The sequence below is a fragment of the Triticum dicoccoides genome, chromosome 6B, assembly GCF_002162155.2.
Source record: "Triticum dicoccoides isolate Atlit2015 ecotype Zavitan chromosome 6B, WEW_v2.0, whole genome shotgun sequence".
NCBI classification, from domain to species: Eukaryota; Viridiplantae; Streptophyta; class Magnoliopsida; order Poales; family Poaceae; genus Triticum; species Triticum dicoccoides.
In genome coordinates, this window is record NC_041391.1 from 23,469,681 (window position 1) to 23,483,002 (window position 13,322).

The 13,322-nt window shown below is 43.0% G+C and overlaps 1 protein-coding gene across 2 annotated transcripts; it reads left to right on the forward strand.

Moving 5' to 3' along the window:
* Window positions 1–3,549: 3,549 nt before the first annotated feature.
* On the forward strand, window positions 3,550–10,864 carry LOC119320401 (disease resistance protein Pik-2-like). 2 transcript variants are annotated; one of them, XM_037594501.1, is made up of 5 exons: window positions 3,550–4,144; window positions 4,232–5,465; window positions 5,561–5,656; window positions 5,995–6,744; window positions 8,893–10,864. In XM_037594501.1, the coding sequence occupies exons 1-5, from the start codon at window positions 4,047–4,049 to the stop codon at window positions 10,816–10,818; spliced, it is 4,104 nt and encodes a 1,367-aa protein (XP_037450398.1). In that variant the 5' UTR covers window positions 3,550–4,046; the 3' UTR covers window positions 10,819–10,864. The 2 variants fall into 2 exon arrangements, with proteins under 2 accessions (XP_037450398.1, XP_037450399.1); XM_037594502.1 differs by having other exon boundaries at window positions 4,019–4,144; window positions 4,222–5,465.
* The last annotated feature ends 2,458 nt before the right edge of the window (window positions 10,865–13,322 follow it).

Below are 13,322 nucleotides of genomic sequence, written 5' to 3' on the forward strand. Positions count from 1 at the left end.
TGCTAGACAATTTGGTGTAATAATGCACTCGGGAATGAAAGGAAGAGCTACGTACATCACCGATAGTCAACCCGTGATTAATAATCTAGTTTAATATTTGAATTATGAACATAGGCTGGAAATGTCGTACTCGGACGACGAAAACCGCCCGGGGGAGTGCGACTGGTGCCACGACGACCGAGGTATCTGCGGCACGTTCATTGAGCTGGACGAAGATCGTCGCTTCAGCATTAAGCTCGAGGAGACCTTCGATGTTCATACGGTACGCAACCGACGACAATAGTTTTTTTCGTAATTAATCATGACTTCAACTATTTTAATCATGACAATATTTTTCATCTTTTCCAATTAGACAAGCTTATCCCGTGCTTTGCAAGACGCTATGTTTTGGAGAGGATGGGTTTTGAAGACCATGAAAGTTTCGAAACCAAAAAAATTATCCTAAGTACCAATCATGGTGTGGATTTTCAAGTAAAGCTGTACAATGCTCAGAGTGTAACCCATTTTGGTTGCAAAAATTGAGAAGCACTTTGCAAGATGTATGGTCTTGATGAGGGTATGCTTGTCACCATGGATCTTGGTGATCCAACAATCGAGTAAGAGAGACCTTCGATTTTGGTCCTTGTGGATACACCTCCAATTCTTTCCCCATGTGAGCTTAACATAGTTATTAAGTAATTTATATTGTTTATTTCAAAATAGTTGACAACTTATCTCCATTGACAGCTTATTTTCATTCTTCAAAGAATGTGCGAAAGATGGTAGACAGAACCTACTACACCGAAGGCTCCGAATTAACTTATCAGGAGAAAAATCATCTGGTCGCATTTTGTACTGATCTTGAGAATTACAATATCTACAATCAAACTCCTCAACATTATGGTCAATACGTGCCACTAGTGCACGTGTTGAACTACGGTAACTACCATGGAGATACCCTGGTAAGATTATTTTTTACTATATTACAACATTCGTGCATCTTTTTGCACACTTCTAAAACTATAGTACATCATTGCTAACTACGAAGTTATTACTATGTTTTTCAACAGATAATCCCGAATGATTGTGTGCCTCATCTGATGTATACGCATGGTAGCCTTCATGTTTTGAACATACAACCAGGTCGTCCTACGAATCTCAACTGTCCATACCGGGTTTCTAAAAGAAGTGGAGACATAACAATCCGCGAATGGAAAAAAATGTATGGACAGTCGTAAGGAGCTTCTTGGAAGCAACAAGTAGCGAAGGGTAAGAATTGGAGACAGGATGATCGTCATTCTTCATAATGGAGAGTCAGGGTCTATATTGTTTTATGCTATTTTACCTTAAGGGTGTTTAGGGGTCCTACCTGATACTGATGATCATGTGCTAAGAACAATTATATAGGGTTGGGTTCGATGACTATGAGGATGATGATCGTATGACTTATTATTAATAACGAGTAGAAGTTGTATGATGATGCATAGGACTTGTAATTATATATGATGATGTATGATGCGAGCATGCATGAGCATGTTATATCAGCGGGTGAAATGAACATAGCAGCAGCGTTGATAAACCAAGGACGAAGATATAAGAGAGGACACTTCTCTCTATTAGCTAGCTAATAACAAGCTTAAAATAACCCCCAAAACCCCTAAAGCAGCCACTTTTATAAAAAAAAACATGGACTTTTGGTCCCGGTTGGTGCCACCAACCGGGACCAAAGGCCCCCCTGACTGGGCTCGGCGGACCGGCCACGTGGAGGCACATTGGTCCCGGTTCGTGTTTGAACCGGGACTAATGGGTGGAGGTATTTGTAACGACCCATTAGTCCCGGTTCATGAACCGGGACTAAAGGCCCTTACGAACTGGGACTAATTGATGTTTTTCTACTAGTGGAGGTCAAACGAGATCCCGCCGCCGCCGGCACCGCACGGGCTTTGCCCGGCGGCGCCCGGCGGCGGCGGCGGGAGGAGAGAAAGGAGGTGGGGGCTGGGTTCGGCGGCGGCTAGGGTTGGGCGCCCGAGTCGCCTGCGGGGGGCGACACGGGGCCTAGCTACGGGTCGCCCTCCAAATAAATGTATCTATAACTAAAATAAGTCTAGATACATCTATTTCTAGGACAAGTACTTCCGGACGGAGGGAGTATACATAATACATTGCAGCTAGAATCTGATGCTAGCTGCTACTCTACTAGCCAAAGCTAAGGAAAATAACTACTACTTGATCCGTTCACATCAGGTGTCATTTCCAGCTATGTTTCATTGCTTTCAGCAATCAATTTGAGAGAACAACTTTCTAACTGTTAGAAGTTAATCTAGTCAATGTATGATTTAATTAATTGTTGATCATGCTCATGTGTTGATGCATGTTTGACTCCTGCCATGTGAGCCTGATGTAAGGTACATGCACATGTCGTGCATTGTGTGAGAGGACATGCCACTGTGTGTCATGGCTGTCCATGCTTAGATCAGGAGCAGTACATTGTGAGTTGATGTGCTGCAGAGTTGGTAGGAGAAGTGGAGTGGGTCTCTGCTATGTAATAAGCTGAACCTTGCATTGGTTGCAAGCAGCACACAGAGCATTCGTTGCTGAAAAAGAGAAAAAAAAGAAAGGGCATTTGTTGCCTGGAACCACAACTCGTGCGTGCCTCCTCTGTTTTTCCTCCTTGCTCTACTTCTCCTTTAGTTTCAACAAACACTTCGTGTGCGTGTGCAACCACAGAGAGAAGAGAGATCGAGGGACCTGTGACCAACACTAACCCCTCTTATAAACGTCATTTCGTCCTTCTCAACTATAATATGTAGTTGTGAGCAATCACTTTGGAAGAAACGACTTTCCAACTCATATAATCGTCATTTTGGTCCTGCAGATGTACATATGAACAACATGGATTCTCCTACCCTACAACTAGAACGGACCTGTCGTGCATCATAGATGAAGATGAATTGGACTAGTTTGGAACAACACATCAGTTTTTCCACAAGCATATGGGAGTTGCAGCGGTGAATTGTTAATTGGTGAGATGAGAAAATAAGTGCAATGGCAGGTGTGTACGCACTTTGGGACAAAGTAGATGCCTTGCCTGGCCTGCAAGGATCATTGTTCCACCAGCTCCAAATCTTTAACTCCTTGCTGCTTTTTGTAAAGCATGAGATGCTCTCTCTATCTCTGGTACCGACCCATACTTAAAGTAAGTAGAGACAGTTTAATCAAAAGGCTAAGCTGCAGGGAAAGCAAAAGAATACTGGCAAGGTTCCATATCTCTAGATCAAGCATTAGCACTAACACCTCTGATCACAGCAAGAAAGCAGAGACATAGCAAGTTGAAGAAAAATGGCATAATCCACCCGCACTTATCACCTGCTAGCTAGACTCATATCTGCCAATAGTGCCACCCACACCTCCACAGCAGATCCCCTCACAGAAGTTAGCCCAATTTGTTGTCAATGCAGGAGAGAAGCGTGATCATTGTCCTGTATTTGTGGAGAAGTAATTCTAAAGAAAAAAGGTTATTCAGACATAACGCTGTCTCCTCACTGAAGTTAGCACATCACTAAGGCCTTTTGGAGATGCAATACCTGACGTGCAACCAGCAGATCCCCTCACAGAAGTTCGCCCATCATCAAATCAAATGATTTCATTGCGGTTCTCAAGTTAAGTATTATTCATTGCTTGGAGGTCGAATGGAATTAAAGTATTATTCATTGCTTTCCACATATACATTACAGCTAGAATCGGATGCTAGCTGTGCTACTCTTCTAACCAAAGCACCCCCCAAGAAAAAGCTACTTCTTGTTCTGTTCAGCACCTGGTGTCGTTTCCTGCTATACTTTGGAAGAAACAACTTTTCAACTCCTCATATTCCTCATAAATCGTCATTTTGGTGCTACATTGAACGATATGAATTTGCCTACCCTACAATTAGAATGAGCTTGTTGTGCATCATAAGTTAACTGGACTAATTTGAAACAAACTGACCGCTTGTTTTCTTAAGCATATGGGAGTTGCAGCGGTTAATTGGTAACTGGGAGCAATACAGCCTTCGCAAGAAAAGAAGTGGAATGACTGACGTGCAGTTTTGGACAAAAGTAGCTGCCTTGCCTGGCCTGCAAGGATCATTGATCCACCTGCCCCATATCTTACCTCCTTGCTGCTTTTGGTAAAGCATCAGATGCTCTCCCTGGTACTAGAATGAAACCTAAAGTGTAGTTTGATCAAAGGCTAATAAGCTGACAGTATTGTGCAGGGAAACCAAAAGGATATTGGCAGGGACCAATATCTTCAGAACTAGCATTAGCACCAACACCTCATATCACAACAAGAAAGCAACGAGAAGCATGGAGGCGACGGCGGTTAGCTTGGGCAAGGCTGTGCTCGATGGTGCGCTGGGCTATGCTAAGTCCAAGGCGGCAGAGGAAATCGCGCTGCAGCTCGGTGTCGAGTGCGATGTGAACTTCATCAAGGACGAGCTGCAGATGATGCAGGCGTTCCTGATGACGGCCGATGAGGAGCAAAGCCACAATAAGGTGCTCACCACCTGGGTGAAACAGATTGGGGTCCTGGCCTATAAGGTGGAGGACAGCCTCATGGATTTCGGCCTCCACTCGGAGAAAAAACCATTCTTGGGCTGCATCCCCCGCAACCCAGGTGATCGACGCCGCATTGCCAAGGAGGTGAAGGAGCTGAGGGCCGAGGTGGAGGATGTGAGCAACAGGAATCTGCGCTATCGCCTCATCAAGGAGAGTTCAGCCTCTAAGCCTACCGCGGCAGAGGAGCAGGCCAGCAATGCCACTGCAACACTGTTTGGCATCAACGAAGCAAGACTTGCCGCCTTGGAGCACGAAAAATCATCAGAGGCAGACCTCCACCAGCTGATTACCAGCAATGATGTGGACCTTAGGGTGATCGCTGTTTGGGGAACTAGCGGTGATCTCGGGAAGACGTCAGTCATCCAGGAGGTTTACGATGACCCGAAGGTATTGAAAAGGTTTGGATTCCGTGCTTGGATTAGGTTGATGCATCCTTTCAATCCACAGGAGTTCCTCCAGAGCTTGGTAAGGCAATTTTATGAAAATTTCTATGATGAGGTTGGAAAGCCATCTTTCAATTCACAAGAGTTCCTCCAGAGCTTGCTAAGGAAATTAAATGAAAATTCCCATGATGAGGTTGGAAAGCCAGAACAAGAAACAAGTGTTGGGGCTGTTCTGGCCAAGATGGAGAAGATGGATCAAAGTGATTTGATCTGCGTGTTTAATGCACAGTTGTGTAGCAGTAGCTACCTGGTTGTAATAAATGACCTGTCCACAATAGAAGAGTGGCATTGCATTAGGAAGTACTTTCCGGACAACAATAAACAAAGTAGAATCGTCGTTTCTACACAGCAAGTTGAAATTGCAAGCCTGTGCACAGAGAAACCATACCAAGTTTCGGGGTTCAAGCAGTTGTCATGTGATCAAACTATTTATTTGTTCCACAAGAAGGTAAATCTTTTCCTTGTCTTGGTTTCTGTTACAGTTTCTTGTTCTTTTTATTTATGACTTATTGATTCTTCTTTTCATTTTGCATCTAATTGCAGAATTCAGAGGAGCGGGTCAGCATGGGTTGTGTTAGTGTGGCATTGTTTGACACCAATGAAGCAAGGCTTGCTTCTATGGAGAAGCAGAGACTGAAGGTGATACTCCGCCAGCTGGTCAAAATTAAAATCCTGAATTCCATTGTCTGGATTATATTTGGGTTGTGTAAATGTCCGATAGTGTGCCCCTCTTATCCTCACATGCATGCACGCACAGCATACACTCCGCGAGCGCTTAGAGTTACACTAACTGAAAAATACACGGTGCTTTGAAGTTGATCCGACGATGTATATGAACTTAGATATTTTTTTTGGCTTATATTGCTCTCAATAAAATTGTGCGCATGAATCCTCAATATTTAAAGAGATATGCGGGTAGTCTAGATGTGAAAATGTGTAAAACAGAAGTGCATAAATTCTTATAGTTTTTTTTGCAGGTTATGCATGAATCATGTTCTGTTGAGCCCAGTTCCAACTCAAACAATGTTACTGCTACTGAGAAAAACACAGCAATGCTCACCACTGAAATACATGAGCAAGACCAAGTGCCTAACAATCCAGATGAAGAAAAAGTTCATAACTCAACTGCTACAAAGAAGTTTGATCGCAGCAGGACTCTGGCACTGGCTGATGAAGTACTCTGTGGGCGAGAAACAGAGAAATCCATTCTTCTCAAATTAGTTGGCCAACCAGACAACAATCAAAGCTGTAAGGTGATCTCAGTTTGGGGAATGGGGGGTCTTGGAAAAACCACTCTTGTCCGAAGCATCTACCGAAGCCAGCAACTTGGTGACTGGAAACGCGCATGGGCCACTGCACTGCGTCCTTTCAACCCTGAAGTACTCCTTAGAGATTTGGTTTTTCAGCTTCAGAATACTATTCAAGAAGATCCTGCTGGATCAACATCAACCGGAGCTGAAAAGAAAAGCATATCAGTGATGAAACTTCCAGACTTGAAGGATGAGTTAGCTCGGGTACTAAAATGGAAAAGGTGCCTTGTTGTTCTTGATGATATATCGTCCACTTCTGAATGGAATTTGGTCAAATCGTGTTTGGATAATGCTGGAAGGATCATAGTCACCACAAGACAAAAAAATGTTGCGAAACATTGTTCAAGAGAAGACAAGAACATGTACTGTCTTGAAGGTCTGAAAGATGCTGCTGCACTTGACCTCTTCATAAAGAAGGTAGTTTTGTAACTAGTATCATTTCTTCTCTTTCATATGAGTTTTGCTTCACATGATATTCGTAAGCTCAATATTTCTCTCAATTCAAAATTTAGAAGTACTAAAGCTGATGTCTTCTTTGAAGAAAATGTTTAATCACTAATAGTTCATACCAAGATATTAGATCTAGAAAAATGTCCACCAACAGATCTGGGAAAATATTCGATAAATATTAGATCTGAACTCGCCTGCTAATTTCTGGGTAAGCACCATGGTGGTTTGTGTGATTGGGTAGCTTTCGTGGACACTGCAAGTGGAGCCTCCCAATGTGCAGCATGCTAGGACCTCCTGTGGTCTTGGGCTAGCAGTGGCCATGGGCTGGTAGTTTGTGGGTGCTATCTGGACTATGCCAGTGGTGCTTCCGTAGATCCGTCAGAGGCTGGGGCATCAGCATTTAGCAAGCATGTTGATACTCCGTTTTGAGCCATGTCTGGTGGCTCGCTAGACCTGCGAGGCATTGTCTAGCTCCCAGGTTCACGATGTCATCCACGACGTGGAGGTGTTGCTGCTTCGTCTGCCAATGGAGGGCGACATGGATGAACTTGTGCCATTTCATCCTAGCGATGTTGCTAGAACACCTGTGTTGACTGGTATATCAGTGCCTCAAACTGCTTGGGCGATGACCATGCTTTGGCTAGCTTGGATTGTCTACAACATGAGGTGGCAGGAGGAAGACATTTAGTAGCTCAGGAGTTTGTTGTGATAGATGTAGAGTGTGGATTTGTGCGGTGGTGCAACATCTAGGTTGTCGACCACGGTTGGTAGTTCAGCATCTTTATACCATGTCCAGGGCATCTCATGTGCTTGTCTTGGTCAAACCAAGGCTTTCTCCTCATTGTGTGTGTCATGCCGTATTTGGCCTACTTTGTGGGAGGAATATGCACCATGGTGGGGGGACGCCCGATAGTGTGGGTTGTGATCTAGTGTTGCTGATGGGCTACGTCTTTTCTCAAGTTCGGGTGCATGTGTGTGCACATGTTCGTGTGTGGATGGCATCAAGGCCGTTGTTGGTTCATTGGAGTATGTGTTGTAATGAGCACCTGCGATCTGTTGGCTGTTTTCCTCCGTGTTGGTGTTTGGATGTACTTGCATATTCTTAGCCTACAAAATTTTTTTTGAACAATGGAATAAGATGCAAAGCTTTTGCGCATTTTTGGAAAAAGTTTCATTGAAGATTTGCTGTTTTTGCCCTGTGCAAGAAAGTTTGAAGAGTTAAAGTAGCAATTTTGTGCCCTCAATTTTTTCCACATGCTACGTAAATGCAACAAAGATTACGTTGTGATTGTAATTAGGTAGGTTCAGACAATCAACTCACATTCTTTCTTGCCCTGAGCAACGTTCTGTAAATATTTTGCCTCCTTGATTTAGTTGCAGCATCAAATGTTCTCACCATACTCAATGAGTGATACTGGTCTGTTTTTAATGTAAGCTGGTGAAGTCGGTAATTACTTTGTTAGGTGTGAGTCTTTTTTTCCCGGTATTGCTTGGAGTCGAGCAATACTGTTCTTTTGCCTGTACTGCTTGAGTGAATTTTATCATAAAACTGGATTAAAATTGTCAACCAATCATCAGGTTTGTTACCAGGCTTATGTGCACAAAGTTACGGGCTAAAGTAGCAACCTTGTTATCCTCAAATTTATTTATTATTTCATAAGTAAAATTAGCAACATTCTTAAAAAAATGTAATTGTGCAAAGTACTTGAAAATTTGATCGTGATTTCTCTGGAAATTCTTGGAAGCACAATTTTTTTAAACTGGGGCATGTGCTCCTATGTGCATATTTGAATTATCGCACTCATGCTCTCAGGTGCTGTTTAGTGCACACCTTAGATACAACGTAATTTGTATGCTGATGAATTCTCCATATGAAGAGAATTTCATTTTGTATCACTGTCAAGTAAGAGTAACAAAAGAGAAATTTCAAAAAAAAAATGTTAAAAGTCGAGAGAACAATTTCGTAACGAACTTATCCTTATGTTCACGGCTTTACTTGCAGAATCTACAAGTTGAAGCTATGACAAACAAGTTCATATTATTTCATATTCTTAGTTGAGCAACAATAATTCTTTAATCCAAATGGTTAATTTTGTCAAAGTATATCCATTATAGGTATTCAAGGACAATACTGGAAAAAATGATTTAGTCCCAGCTATGATGGAGCAAGCAAGACTCATCCTACATAAATGCGATGGACTTCCCCTTGCAATATCGACTATTGGTGGATTCCTAGCCACCAAGCCAAAAAATGCTATTGAATGGAGGAAGATGAATGATCGAATTAGAACTGAATTGGAGATAAATCCTGAACTTAGGACAATAAAGACAATTCTTATGAGGAGCTATGATGGTTTGCCATACCATCTCAAATCTGTTTTCTTATACATGTCCATATTTCCAGAAGATCACAGAGTTAGGTGGGGTCGCTTGGTGAGCCGGTGGATTGCAGAGGGCTACTCAAGGGATATGCATGGCATGACTGCAATTGAACTTTGTCGGAGGTACTTTGATGAACTCTTGGATAGGAGTATGATCCTACCAGGGGAAGGGATAGACCAATACAGTCGGAAAATCAATTCTTGCCAACTTCATGATATGATCCGTGAAATATGCATCTCAAAGGCTAGCGAGGAAAACCTTATTTTCACATTGGAGGAAGGATGTTGTTTGAGCGACACACAAGGTGCCATACGTCATCTTGTCATAGGCAGCAACTGGAAAAGAGATAAAGATGTGTTGGAGAGCATGCTAGATTTGTCACACGTACGGTCACTGACCGTTTTCGGAGAGTGGAGATCATTTTTCATCTCCAACAATATGAGGTTCCTCCGAGTGCTTGACTTAGAAGACACAATAGGGTTAAGAGATCACCATCTTGATCAAATCGGGCAGCTCCTTCACCTCAAATACCTTTCCCTACGAGGATGTTACAGCATATTATGCCTGCCTAATTCTTTGCAGAATTTGAGGCATCTCGAAATGCTGGATGTTAGAGGTACAAATATAAATGAGTTGCCAACAATAATCACCAATCTTCGGAAGCTACAGCGCCTTCGGGCAGATGGTTATTGGGACTATGTACGTGGTGTCAAGAGAGAGGATGACATTGTTGATAAGTATTCACGTTACCTTCGTGTTTCCACATATCAAAGATCCAGTGCTTTATTGTCCAGAGGTCATCTTTTCTTGAGACCACAAGTTTTAGATGCTGCTTTGAACAGGTATGATATGTTCAATATATGCTGCTTCCAGGAGATGGGGCTAGATGGCGTTATACTTCCTAGAGGGATTGGTAAATTGAAGGCCCTTCACGCACTAGGTGTTGTTGATGTTTCCGGGAGAAATGGAAATGTCACTGTAAAAGAGTTTGGAGAGCTTACTCAGCTACATAAGCTTAGAGTGGGTGGTGTGAGCTACAGAAACATCAATGAGTTATGGTCTGCCATTACTGGTCATAATCAACTTCAATCTTTATCAGTTGAAATAGGCAACCTGCATGAAGAGAGGAATGAGTTAGATGGCTGTTTGGGTGAGGATTTGTTGCCACCAAGCAGCCTGGAGAGCCTTGCTCTGCATGGTAAGCTAGTCAATGTAACAGAATGGATCCATACGCTTCAAAATCTGTCCAAGTTGGTGCTAAGGAATAGCAGATTGGAGCAAGATGATGCCATACAAGCCCTTGGCTATCTACCAAATCTTGAAGTTCTATGCTTGAAGCAGGAATCGTTCGTGGGGACAGCACTCCATTTCAAGAGTTCATCTTTCCCGAGTCTCATGGTGCTGGAGCTCCTTGGATTATACAACCTGCAGTCCGTTCTGATTGAAGAAGGCTCACTGTCTAAGCTCGAGCTGCTACAAGTTGGGTGCCACAAGTTGGGAACGGACAGAGAGCTGAAAGCATTCTCCGGGCTGCCAGCCCTCACAAGCCTCAAGGAAATTCGGTTGGATAGTCATTTTCTCAAGAAAACGTTGAAGGAATCGGTGCAGAGGCAGGTAGCGGAGCATATGAAGCATGTCAGAGTGAATATTGTTGACTAAGCTTTCTTTATATGTATGAATATATAGATTCCATTCGGAGACTAAAGATTGGTGCGGGTCCTCGCTCTTGTAATCGTTCCTCTAGCACTCATTGCTTGTTCTCCCACGCTGAATTCAGTTTCACGGGTCTTTCTGTGGTGACTCTGCGTTTCTTTTTCTCTTTGATCGAATAGGCATATCTTTGTTTTTGGCACCTGCTGCAGTTGTGTATTTGCTCTGGTGAAACTGATTGGATCTTGTTGCACATCTCGGTCGATGAGAGTGATGTGATGGGTGGTTTTGGATATGCTTAGGCTGAGTAGTACTCAACTTATATACCTAGAACTAGGAGTGCATAAGTTGAATACTACCGGTAATGCAAGCAAGCCATGCCACAGACCTGCTGAACATCCACTCGGCTACAAACGGCTGCCAAATGTACTCGGCTGTAATGCAGAGAAAAACCACAACCTACTGCCAAATGTATTGTACATTCCTCCTTTGTTTTGTAGTAGAGCATCATCGAGTGTGATGCAACACCATACTTACGATTGCAGCTACAGTCGGAAGCCAAACAAGAACTTGCTCTGCTCATATGGAAAAGAAGAACTTGCTGAGCACCTCCTCTGCTGTCCATTCGTTGAAATCATAAGCTGAAGCTACCGACAGGTACCCTGTAGTTCCTTTGTTGTATTAGAACATCGAAATGTTAATCAGTCCACTAGCTGAAGCCAAGAAAAGAACAACTTGCTCTTATCATATGGATAACAGAGTACTCGGATAACACAGGAACTGATAATCCATATCCTGACAAAGGGAGCACACTGGTACTGCACATTCAGGAACAACCATTATAGAGCAGCTTACAGACTGCTTCCTTCACTGGCTCCAATGGCTGCTACAGCAAGTAGTTCACGGTGTAACAGGTGCCTGCGCACTAATTAGTCTCACCAGTCACCCATTGGCCATTGCACGAGCCATAGCTTACACAAGTTTCAGCAAATCTTCATTAACCACGCAATTCCGAAACTTGTTCATGAACCTTAATTTGAAGCATTTCAGTGAGAGAGAAGAGCATCAAAGACAAACTCAGTGTTTGAACAAGCAGTTGAAACTCAAAGTTCCACCCACCATACTCTTTCCAAATTAATTGCGCCACATTCTCTGGCTGCTGTGGTGTTGTGAAGTCAATCGAATCTATTTGAAACTTCAGTTTCTGATAACATAAGTCTTAAACATTGAAATAGAGCAAGTACAGATATATAATCCTCGCAATCTTGTTTCCTTTTTTCTAAAGAAATTTAACATCCTGACAGCTACATAAAATTGTAAGGCCGAGGTAATACAGATTACAATACAGTTACAAAATTTCTGACTGAGTCCTTGAAATCAGGTCATTGCCAGAAGGAACTTATGACTGAGCCTTTGAACATCACAGAGCTTATGACTTGAATCTTTGTAGTACATCCTCTTATTCCCCTTAGCAATAGCATGTTAAGGAGGAAGACGGACTACACATGAATGACAGGCAACTCACTGTGAAGAGCCCAACCCCTGAGAGAAAAAAGTAGAGGTCTGCTGTCACTTTGCATTTCCCTTTTCCTTTGATCAAGTAGGCGTTTTTTTTATTTCTGCAATTCATTGAATCTAGCTAGCACGTCATCGATTCGAATGCTAAAACGGCAATTTGAATTGTAGCAGTCTCTACTTGTTAATTTCCGTTTCAGTAGCATCGAATATAGAATACACACACAATGAAGCTGAAACGGGTGTTGGTTGGGAAGCCAAATACAGAGTCCATTTGTTCAGGCATCAGCAGAAAACAATGACAGAGTCCATTTGTTCGAGGAGAGGCAGCTGCATAGGTACGGTGCAGTCATTGTCTGTGAAGCACTGAAGTAGTTCAGAAATCTGTGAGCTGAAGTTCATCCTATTAATTTTTTCTTTTTTCTTCTAATTAATGTGTTTTGTTCATAAAAACACAAAGTTAGTTATGCATGTCCGTATGTCACCCGGCCGAATATAGCAGGACTGTAATGCAGCAGAGGTATCACTTTTTTTGCTGTGCTGTCAGCTCAGGGTTCATCATGTACATTCGTTGTTGTGGTATCAATGAAACTAGAAGCGGTCTCCTGTACATTCGTTCGTTGTGGTATCAATGGAACTAGAAGCGGTCTACGCCCCACTCTTTTCCTCGCTGGTTTTGGTTGGAATTGTTTACTATTAGATTTTTTTCGTAATAGTGGTTGTGGTTGCCAGCAGCACTCACATGTGTTGAAACCGCAGCCCTCTAGCTACCTCTCCTCTCACTCGAACGGGGGTGGAAGAAAAAGAACAGTGGACAAGGTTTTCCGGCCGGCGCACGAAGGCCGCCACGGGCACACGAACATCCCAATCCTTTTCTTTTTTACAGTGGCTACATGGCTACACTCGGCTCTTACCGGCAGGGACGGATTAAGGGGCCAACGATCGAGTCGTCCCTCGATAGCGATCGACTATTCCGTAATATTTCTGCCTACATACAT

Excerpts from the sequence above, each read along its gene's own strand:
- LOC119320401 (XM_037594501.1), top strand. The coding sequence starts at position 4,047 with ATGACTGACGTGCAGTTTTGGACAAAAGTAGCTGCCTTGCCTGGCCTG. Across the intron at positions 5,466-5,560 it reads TTTATTTGTTCCACAAGAAG|AATTCAGAGGAGCGGGTCAG; the intron begins GTAAATCTTTTC and ends ATCTAATTGCAG. Across the intron at positions 6,745-8,892 it reads TTGACCTCTTCATAAAGAAG|GTATTCAAGGACAATACTGG; the intron begins GTAGTTTTGTAA and ends TATCCATTATAG.